Genomic DNA, 11,094 nt, shown 5'->3' on the forward strand with positions numbered 1-11,094 from the left:
GACTCGACGGCACATAACAACAACAGTAGTACCAACACTCAAAGGCAACAGTTGTTCTGTCATCCTTAGTTATTGTCCAGCTCTCTGATGCCAAGCAAGTAATTGTGAAGACCATGATCAGAATCAGGCGTACAGTAGTTCATGCTACGTCATCATTGTAATTAATTTGTTATATAGAATATTTTCTGTTCCTATAGCTCTGTTGTAGTATCCCCAGAGGCCACTAGAATGCGCCATAATGTAGTATTTTGTGTTTGAAAATGTTCTTTACATGCATTTAACATATATAAATTGACTCCATAAAAATTTATTGCTACTTAAAAAAATATTATTGCTACTTTTATTAAAAAAATAGTAGTTTGACCTGAAGTTAGACAATTTACTTTTTGTTGCTATCTTAACTTTAAGGAGACAATGTTACTTTGTATTTGTGGTAGATGAAGTATGTTTTGTTGTTACGTGCCATCGAGTACCTTGTGACTCAGCAGTCCTCTAATATTTTCCCTGTCCTGAGCCAGTCTCATTGTGTCTGATAGACCTAATCCCATTTCTCCAGTCATGTTTCTGGAAAATAAGACAATTGGAAATTATAGTAAGAATCTTTCTAGAGACTAAGATTAATGACTATAAATCTGGCCCTCTGATAATCAACATTATCATAAATACATGAAATAAACTGGAAAGTGTTGATTCTGGTAATGAACATTTATGGATAAAAGAGGTGTTGATAATAGAGAAAAACATGTCTCAAGTGTGTTGCGCTGCTAACCCAGGGCTCTGCTTTTCTAGTGGTTCAGTCTGGGAGAAAGATGGCCAGTCTCCTCCCATTGCAATGTAAAGCCTTGGAAACTCCATGGAGGTTCGCTGTGAGGAGCAGCTGGCTCAGTGGCAGTGAGTGAATAAAAAACTTTGAACCACAAATGTTTATTTAAATAACATATATGCATACACTTAATTAACCAAACAATATTTTTTTTTAAATTTTTTAATTTTATTTTATTATTTTTTGTGCATGTACCATCAAATCAGATCTGACTGGTACAGGAGGAAATTGTCCCTCCTTCTCCGGCAGAGCATCTGGTGGATTTGAACTGTGTACCTTTGGGATTGCAGTACAGCTTCTTGCCACTAGGCCACCAGAGCTCCCCCCCAAACAATATTCTTATTCATTTTCATTGGTTCAGAACTAGCAGCTGATTCTTAGTGTCTTTTTGAAACTGTAAACCATCAGGGAGGAGATTTATTACCTTTATGCCCTGGAGCAGCTGTGTCAGACATGGGGTGATATTTGGGTTAGCAGTGTAATGCTCTATATGCTGCAGTGTCAGAGCTCCCTAATCAAACAGCATAAAAATAAAATCTCCCTGTATTCTCCCCGATTCCTGTTGCAAGGGGAGCCTTAGTAACTGTTGGTTTATGTAACTTTCCAGAAAATATACTATATATATGTACTTACATTATTGTTTGTTATGATGTGCTGTTGACTTGTCTGTGACCCCTAGCAACCCTATAGTATATGCAGTGGCTCTGAAACCTGAGGTCATCTCACTATTTCCAACACAACCGCCCCCATATCTTCAATTACTGTGTCTGTCCTTCTTATCCAGAGTTTGCCTTTCCTATGTTGTCCCACCACTCTTCCAAACATGATGTTCTTCCCCAAGGTCTGTTCTCTCCTGGCAGCATGCTCACGGTATGTGAGATGGAGCTTCAAAATCCTTGCCTCCAAGGAGAAACTTGGTTTCACCTTTTCTATGACCGACTGTTTTATTCTCTTGGCAGTCCATGGAATAAATGCTCAATACTCTTCTCCAGCACCACAAATCAAAGGTGTCAGTTCTTCTTCTATTATCCTTAGTCATTGTCCAGTTCTCTGATGTGTAGCTAGCAATTATGAAGACTGTGGCCAGGATCAGGCACATTTTAGTCTCTAGAGTGACATCGTTGCTCCTTAGCACTTTGGAAAGGTCCTTGACAGCCGATTTACCTAGTGCAGTTCGTCTTTTGCGTTCGTAACTGGTGGCATCCACAATGTCAATTTTGGAGCTGAGCAAGTTGAAATTGTTAACAGTCTCACTCTATTCTCCATCTATCATGATCCTGCCAATTAGCCCAATGGTGAGAATTTTTGCTTTCTTGATGTTGAGCTTCAATCCACACTGAAGACTACAGTACTTGACTTTCTGCAGCAAACACTTCCAATCCTCATCAGTTTTGGGAAGCATGGTTGTGTCATTTGCCTAACATAGGTTGTTGATGAGTCTTCCTTCAGTCCTGATGCTACATTCCTCCTCATAAAATCCATCCTCTTGAATGATCTGTTCTGCAAATAAATTGAAAAGTTATGGAGACAGGACACATCTGCATCCCTGACACACTCCTTTCCTGATTTTGAACCATACAGTGTTTCCTTCCTCTGTTCTGACGACTGCTTCCTGATCCAAATAGGAGATTTTTGCATGAGCACAGTCAGGTGTTACTGGAATCCCATTTTTCTCAAGGTGAAACTACACATATTAGAACATTTGTCAATATGGTTTCCACATTTACAGTTCAGTCACAGTGATTATATTTGTGCCACTGACATTGCTTTACTTTTCCAGAATATTTCACAACAACAAATCTATTTCAGGATCTTGGCAGAAAGTAAAGAGTACCAGAGGAATGTCTGTGTTTCATTCACTATGCAAAGGCATTTGACTGTGTGGATACAAACACAAAGAATATTTTGATTACCATTTTTTACCTTGTCTTTTTTTTCTTTTTCTTTTTTCTGATGTCTGATGGTTCCTGGCTGAAAGCAAAGAATACCAAGTAAATGTCCATTTGTGCTTTATTGACCATGCAAAGACATTTGACTTTGTGAATCACAACAGATTATGGCTAGCAATAAGAAGAATGGGAATCTCAGAACACATGTGCTAATGTTAAACCTGCACCTAGATCAGCTTTCAGGGACCTCTCCAGAGTACTGAAAAGCAATGATGTCAATCTGCACACTTAAAGTATGCCTGGTCCAGGCCATGTTTGCAGTTACATGCTGTGCATCAGAAAGCTGGACAATGACTAGGGATGACAGAAGGAGAATTGATGTCTTAGACCTGTGGTGCTGCAGGAGAGTATTGAATATACCATGGACTGCTAGGACAGCAAACAGGTTTATCTTGGAGACAGTGAAACCAGGCTTCCTCTTGGAGGCAAGGATTCGGAAGTTCTGTCTGACATACTTTGGGCATGTTGCAAGGAGGGACCAGTCCTTAGAGAGGGACAGCATAGGAGAGGAAGACATTCGATGAAATGGATTAACTCAGTGACTGGGGTAATAGGGGTAGGTGTGTCTCTGACTTTTCTGACTGTGACTATCCTTAGATTGGCTAAGGATAGAGCAGGGTTCATAGCTGTTTACATAGGGTCACTATGAGTCGCAGATGACTCGACAGCATATAACAACCTACTTAGACAAAGGAAGTGTTGTGCAGACAGAACAGAAGAACACTGTGTGGTTTAAAGTTAAGAAAGGTGTGCATTAGGGTTGTATCTTTTCTTCATACCTTTTCAATCTGTATATTGAGTATATCATTTGGGACTCTGGACTCTGAAGAAAAATGTGACATTAGGATTAGAGGAACACTCACCAATAGCCTTCATTTTGCAGATTACACAATCTTACTTGCTTAACACATTGCCACAACACTTGCTGCAGAAGATCAAACACTGTAGCCATTAAGATGGATTGCATCTTAATGTCAAGAAAAGAAAAATTCTCATCACTGGACCACTAGGTGATGCCATGATATGTGGAGAAGAGATTGAGACACTTTCAACTACTTCACCTTACTTGAATCTTCAGTCAGTACACTTAAGTACCAGCAGTCAGGAAAGCAGGAGATGTATTGCTCTGGGAAAGTCTGCTGTCAAAACCCTCAAATTATTGAGGAGCAGTGATGTCAGTTTAAGGACAAAGGTGCACCTGATTCAGACTGTGGTCTTTTCAGTCACTTGCTTTGGATTTGAGATCTGCACAATTAATAAGGATGACAGAAGAATTTATGTCTTTGAACTGTGATGTTGGAGGAGAGTACTGTATCCCATGGTCTGCCAGAAGAACAAACAGATGTCTCTTGGAGAAGCTGCAGTCCAACTGCTGCTTGGAGGCAAAGATGGTGAAGCTTCTTCGTCTCACATACTTTGGACATGTTGCTAGGAGAGGCTGTTCTTTGAGAAAGACATCATGGTTGGAAATGAGTGGATTGACATGATGACTGCAGCAATAGGCTCAAATGTGTGAGAGATTGTGAGGTTGACACAGGATAGGACAGGGTTCGGCTCTGTTGTTCATAGGGTCACAGTGGGTTATACTTGACGTGACGGCACCTAACAGCAACCACCACCTCGTCTTTTTACTTAACCACATAGTAGCACATAGGCATTCTTTTTCCTCTTTAATGATTTAATTTTACAGCTTTTAATAATAATAAAATATTTTAAATGTAAAAAATTAGACCAATACAAAAACTCATATCCTCCCTTCTCTTAAATATAGATCAGCTGACTCTAATTTCATAGATTTTCTTAAACTTTGATTTTTCCTTTGCAACTGCAGAATAGTTATTAGCTATTTTTTTAGATAAAATTTCATGAAAAATTCTGTATGAGTAAATAGTTGTGTTTTAAGTAACTTTCTTAAATTACAAAAGCTTGTCAAGTACTTGATTAGTTTTTAATAAAGAAAAAATAACTCATGAATTTATGAGTCTTTTCCCCTTTTCTTACTATGATTTTTTTCAAATTCTTGTTCTTGTCATCGTTATGATTTCTATACAAGTCTTAATACCCTGGACATTTATTGTACTTCTCTGATACTACTGAATCACTTCTGACCCAGAGTGACCCTATAGTACAAAATAGAATTGCCCTAAAAATCTTTATGGAAGCCACTGATGTGTTAAAAATGCTGATCTTTTGTTCCGCAGCTCAGTGCTTAACCAGTGTGCCACGAGGCTTCCAAACCTTTTCAGTTTTCTGCATAGTCTGAATTCTTTTTCTGATTCCAGATGAATAAATCTGAGATAGATTTAAATCAAGTTACAGAAATAATATTTTTTTTTCATTCTAAAGATAAGACTCTATTCCATTCCATAGTTTTTCTTTTAAGGAGAAGGTTACCTTGAATAGTGGAGATATCGTACTCAGCATTAATGATCTCAGCTGTTTTTGCTTGTTTGCATCTTGGAACTATTGACTCTTAGGCCTACTTGTTGAATCATAATGACCTGACAAGATCTGTTTTTAGAAAAGATAGTCTTTCACAAGTTTATTTTACAATATAAGCTTATTTTACTGATTCTGATAGGAGAGTTCTTCTCTGGCAATTATGAAGAAATTTGAATATTGAAAAACTAGACTACTGTGTGGTTAATTTTTAATTATATAAAGAATAATGATCCCCATTGCTATCCTTGTATTTGTTATAATGACATTTGATGTTCTAACCAAAAGTAATACAAGACTCCTTGTATTGTCTTTGCACTATGACAGCTTTAATGTAAAAAAGTTTTAGGAGAATTTAGCCAGGACTGCTGCCTACTGATGTCAACCCCATAACATTCCTTAAAGCTCATTTAAATGTTTTAAGATGATTTGTGTTTTCTTATTTCTTTAGAGCCAAATACCATAAGTTGAAATATGGAACAGAATTGAATCAGGGAGATATGAAGCCTCCAAGCTATGATTCTGGTAAGCTAATTTTAAAAGAAGTTTAAGTGATAAAAAAAGTTAATATCTAGAATTTTGTTACACTAACATTTGCAACTCTGTTATTTTCTAAGGATTTGCATGCTATTTTTTTTCCGCCTTAGTTATCTTTTGGTGTTAATCCTTTATGGTATAATTATCTGCTACCTCTCTTCCTTATCATCCTATAGTTTCTGTTTATATTGAACACTTACGAATAGATCAGATTTAAATAGCATACATTAGAAGAATTGTATCTTAGTGGGGATACTCAGCATTAAGACATATTATACAGAATACATCACAGCCTTGAAGTCTTAAGTGAAGTTGTAGAAACTGTGGGAGTAAGAGATGACGTTTTAAATGCCTAATACTTTTAAACCTAATTCCTTAATTTTAGGTGCAAAATAATTCTACTTTCATACTCAGAGTAACTAGAATATGTTTTTATTTCCATTTATATATGTAAACACTGTATTTTGTTGAAAATTCTATTTAGCAATTTCCACAAAAGTTGTTCTGTGACATTGACTGCATTCTTCACAATGCATGAATATTCTACTAGAATATTTTTAACAGATGGAACGTTTATTGCTTATTTAATGTTAATTTATGTACCTTCGACTTTCTTTTTCATGCTACCAAACAATACAAAATTCTGCTTGTTAACAATCAAATATTAGAGAATACTGATATATCTCTTTTATTAGTAGGTATCAATATTAGATATTCCTGAAAACTTGACTTTTTTCACCCTGTGTCTCTGCATTTACCTAGATAATTTAACAATTGATTATTATTAAAACTCTGTAATCTTATTTTTCATATTTAATGAAGGTTATTGAATCTTTTTTCTTTTTTTGCTTGTTTTTAAAAATTTTTTTATTATTAAGTTCAATGAAAATTTACAGAGACTTTGGATTTCCATTCATTCACTGTTGCACTTTTCTCCCTGCCCAACCCTCCCCACCAGTACACTCCTCTCTTGGAAAAGTAAAAGAAAAATTCTTTCATTGTTTTACAATCGAATCTTTTTCTTTTCTTAAAAAGGTAAAATATATTTCTTTCTGCTGTTTCATACTGTACTTTTATGTTGTCCTCAGTATGATTCTTTGTATCGATCTCTGTGTGGCACACTTTTTGATGTACTACTAACCTAAAGGTTGGCAGTTTGAACTCCTTTTCTGGTGCCACAGAAGGAAGGTCTGATGGTCTGCCTCTGTGAGGTTTATAGCTGAGTAACTGCAGAACAATTGTAGCTTATAACCTGTTGGGTCACCATTGATCGGAATGGACTGAACAGCAGTCAGCTTGGATTTCTAACATTCTCCATTTCCTCCCTTCTCTCTGTTTTCTTCTTATTAAATGTTATTATGGTAATGTGTCTGCGTTTATGTATATAAAACAATTGACATTTTAACCATAAGTAAGTGTACAATTCATTGATATTAATAACATTTACTGTGCTGTGCAGCCATCATTATGCTCCCATTCCAAGTGTTTTCTATCACCCCAAACAGAAACTCATTACTCTTATACATTTAAACATCCTTTTCCCCTGGTCCTTATAAACCCTTCTGGTAACCACTAATGAACTGTTTGCATTTGCCTACTCTGGATATTCAGTATAAGTAGAACCATACACTATTACTTTTCTTTTTGTCTGACTTCTTTCACATTACCTAAGTCTTTCAAGGTTCATACCTGCTTCAGCAGGTATCAGAACTTTATTTTTCTTTATTGGTGAATAATTTTCTATTGCTTGTGTATATGCCGCATTTCATTTATCATTCACCTGTTGATGGATGCATAGATTGTTTTTACCTTGTAGCTATTTAAAAAAGTGTTAACTGTGAACGTTGTGAAAGGTGCTAATAATATCTATTAGAACATTAGAGTACTACTGTCAAGGTTTAGGTTAGGAGCAGCTGGTGACCTTGAACTGTGGGCCTTCTGTATTGCAGTGCAGCTTCCTGCCACTAGGACACCAGAGCTCCCAAATATACATAGGAATGCAGTTGCTGGGTCTGGCCTTGTTGTAAGGTGCTGCGTTGCATATAGTTTGAATTGCAGTTGGAATTGATTGAGTTCATCATATACTCTGTGCAAGATAGATGGGCGAGGGAGTCTTCTCCCATGTGATTTACAGTCTCTGAAAAACCTCTGGATGGTCAGCTTTAGATCTTTTCTGACTTGATTGCACACAACAATAACAATAAGATATCAAAACCAAGCCAAGTGCTGACTATTGAACAGACCATCAGTTGTTCATATGCCATTCTGTCAGCTGCTTCTGGTCTGCTCACCTAGGTGTGTTGCTGTTTCATGCTGCTGGGGGAAAATATTGTTAATGTGCAAATTCAAATGGAAGCTGAAGAAAATGAAATCAAATCCTTAAGAATCAAAATATGCCCTTGAGTCTATCTCACCTGAATTTGAAAATCATTTTCAAGACTAGGTTTGAGGCATTGAACACTAATGACCAAAGACCAGGTGAGTTATATGATGACAGCAAGGATCTCATCTGTGACCAAAACAGAAGGTCATCGAGAGGCCAAAACAAAGGACAATATTGCTATTATGAGGGAGATGAACAGAAGATTTCAAAGAATAGTTTGAGAAGACAAAGCTGAGTATTATAATGACACATGCAAACAGCAAGAGTTAGAAAACTAAGGGAGCTCTGGTGGTCTAGTGGCAAGAACCTGCACTGCAATCCCAGAGGTACGTGGTTCAAATCCACCAGATCCTCTGCTGGAGAAGGAGGGGCAGTCTCCTCCTGTACTAGTCAGATTCTGTTTGACGGGGTACACACACACACACACACACACGATAAAATAAAAAGAAAACTAAAAGGGAAGAACTTGCTAAGCATTCCTCAAGTTGAAAGAATTGAAAAATAAGCCTCAAGTTGCAGTACCGAAGGATTCTGTGGACAAAATCCTGAACGATTCAGGAAGCCTCAAAAGAAGAGAAAAGAATACATTGAATTACTCTACCAAAATAATAACTGACACAGAACAATTATAGACAGTAACTTATGATCAAGAACCAGTGGTGATGAAAGAAGACATCCAAGCTACACTGAAGGAATTCACAAAAACAAGGCCTCAGGAATTGATAGAATACCAGTTGACATGTTTCAGTGAACAGAGGTAGTTCTGGATGTGCTCACCCATTTGTGTCAGGAAATTTGAAAGATGGGAAGAGTTCCCTGTTTGTTCCCATTACCAAGGAAGATGATTCAACAAAATGAGATGATTCTTGAATAATGTAATTAATCCAGATGGAAGTAAAATCTTGCTGAATATTTTCCAAAAATGGTTAGAACAATTAATTAACAGAGAACTGACAAGAGATTCAGGTTAGATTTAGAAGAGGCCATAGAACCAGTGATACCATTTCTGATATCAGATAGATGTTGGCAGAAAGCAGAGAGTGCCCAAAAAATGTCTTCTTGTATTTTATTGACTATACAGAGGCATTTGACTGGCTGGATCAAAAAAGTATGGGAATCCTAGAACACTTGATTGTGTTTATATAAAACTTAGTCCTAGAAGCTTTTGTCTGGACAGAGCAAGGGAAGACGGCATGGTATAAAATCAAGAAAGGTATGCATTGGGGTGGGATCCTTCCTCCATACTTGTTCAGTCTCAATGCTGAGCAAATTGTTGGAGAAGCTGGCCTTTTTCATGAAGAATGTGGTGTCAGAATTGGAGGAACATTCATCAACAGTCTGTTAAGATGACACAACCTTGTTTGCTGAAAGTTAGGAGGACTTATAAACACTTGCTACAGAAAATAAAAAGATACAGCCTTCAGTATGGATTACATCTGAACATAAAAAAAAACCAACCAAAAATCCTTACCATTGGGCCAGTAACATCATGATGTTGTTGTTGTTGTTATGTGCCGTCGAGTCGTTTGCGAATCATAGCGACCCTATGCACGACAGCCCTCAACCCTGCTCTATCCTGCGCCAACCGCACTGCCTCCGACACACCCATCCCGATTACCCCAGTCACTGAATCAATCCATCTCATAGAGGGTCTTCCCCTCCTGCACCATCCCTCCACCCTCCCAAGCATGATGTCCCTCTCCAAGGATCCATCCCTCCTGGCAACATGTCCAAACTATGTCAGACGAAGCCCCAGAATCCTTGCCTCCAAGGAGTTGCTTGCTTTAATCCTCTCCAGGATGAATCTGTTTGTTTTCCTGGCAGTCTGTGGTACATTCAGTATCTCTTCTCCAGCACCACAGCTCAAAGGCATCAACTCTCCTTCTGTCCTCCCTAGTCATTGTCCATCATGATAGATAGAGAAAAGATAGAAATTGTCAATGATTTCATCTTACTAGAGTTCACTATCAACAGTCTTGGTAACAGCAGTCAGGGAATCAAATAACTTGTTGCATTGGGAAAGCTTACAGTCAGGGACTTCACCACTGTGCTGAAGAGTAAGGTGTACCTGAGCCAAGCCATGGTATTTTCAGTTATTTGCTATACATTTGAGAGTTGGACATTGAATAGAAGGGACAGAAGAATTGATACCTTTAAGTTCTGATGCTGGAGAATAGTGTTAAATATCCCATAGACTGTTAAGAGAACAAGGAAATACATCTTGGAAAGAGGGTACAGCCAGGGTGTTTGTTTGAAGGAAAGACGGTGAAACTTTGTCTCACATAGTTCGAGTATGCTGTTAGGAGGGGCCGGTCTTTGGAAAAGGACATCATGCTTAGAAAAGTGGAGAATCAGCAAAGAAGTAAAACCCTCAACTAGATGGATTGACGTTATTACTGTAACTATGGGCTCAAGTGTTGTTGTAGAGATTATGTGGATGGCACGGGACAGAACAACATTCGCATCCCTGGTTCATAGGTTCTGTGTGAGTCATATTTGATTCGATGGTACCTGACGTTGGAGAGGGACATCATGCTTGGAAAGTTGAGGGGTCATTAAAGGAGAAGACCCTCAACAAGGTGGATTGACAGTGACATTACCAATGGGCTTGAGAAGATGGCACAGGAAAGGGCAGGTTTTAAGGTGGCTATTCACTGTGAATCATTCTTGACTTGATGGCATCTAATAGTAACAGGTTTCAAAAACAGTTGATTTTTAGAAAATTAAGCCTTTTCTATGTCTCTTGAGAAAAGTGAACAGATATTTTGTAGACTAGCATTGAAATAAAAAGGGCTGAACTTGTTCAGCATTTCTTAAGCTCAAGGAACTGAAGAACAAATTCAAACCTAGAGTTGCTATAATCAAGGTTGCTTTAGGCAGAATATTAAATGATCCAGGAAGTATTAAAAGAAGATGGAAGGAATATACTGAGTCATTGTATCAAAAGGAATTGGCAAATAAAG

General features: G+C 37.7%; 1 protein-coding gene across 1 annotated transcript in view; it reads left to right on the plus strand.

Moving 5' to 3' along the window:
• The window catches only part of STRN (striatin, calmodulin binding protein), a 167,623-nt gene that overhangs the window by 87,852 nt on the left and 68,677 nt on the right, over positions 1-11,094 (plus strand). The window contains exon 3 of the mRNA XM_006882355.1: positions 5,663-5,736. Within this exon, the coding sequence (XP_006882417.1) occupies positions 5,663-5,736 (74 nt within the window). The remainder of the gene's footprint in view (positions 1-5,662; positions 5,737-11,094) is intronic.

The sequence above is a fragment of the Elephantulus edwardii genome, unplaced genomic scaffold (genome assembly GCF_000299155.1).
Source record: "Elephantulus edwardii isolate Elephantulus edwardi_28Jun2011 unplaced genomic scaffold, EleEdw1.0 scaffold00019, whole genome shotgun sequence".
Lineage (NCBI taxonomy): Eukaryota > Metazoa > Chordata > Mammalia > Macroscelidea > Macroscelididae > Elephantulus > Elephantulus edwardii.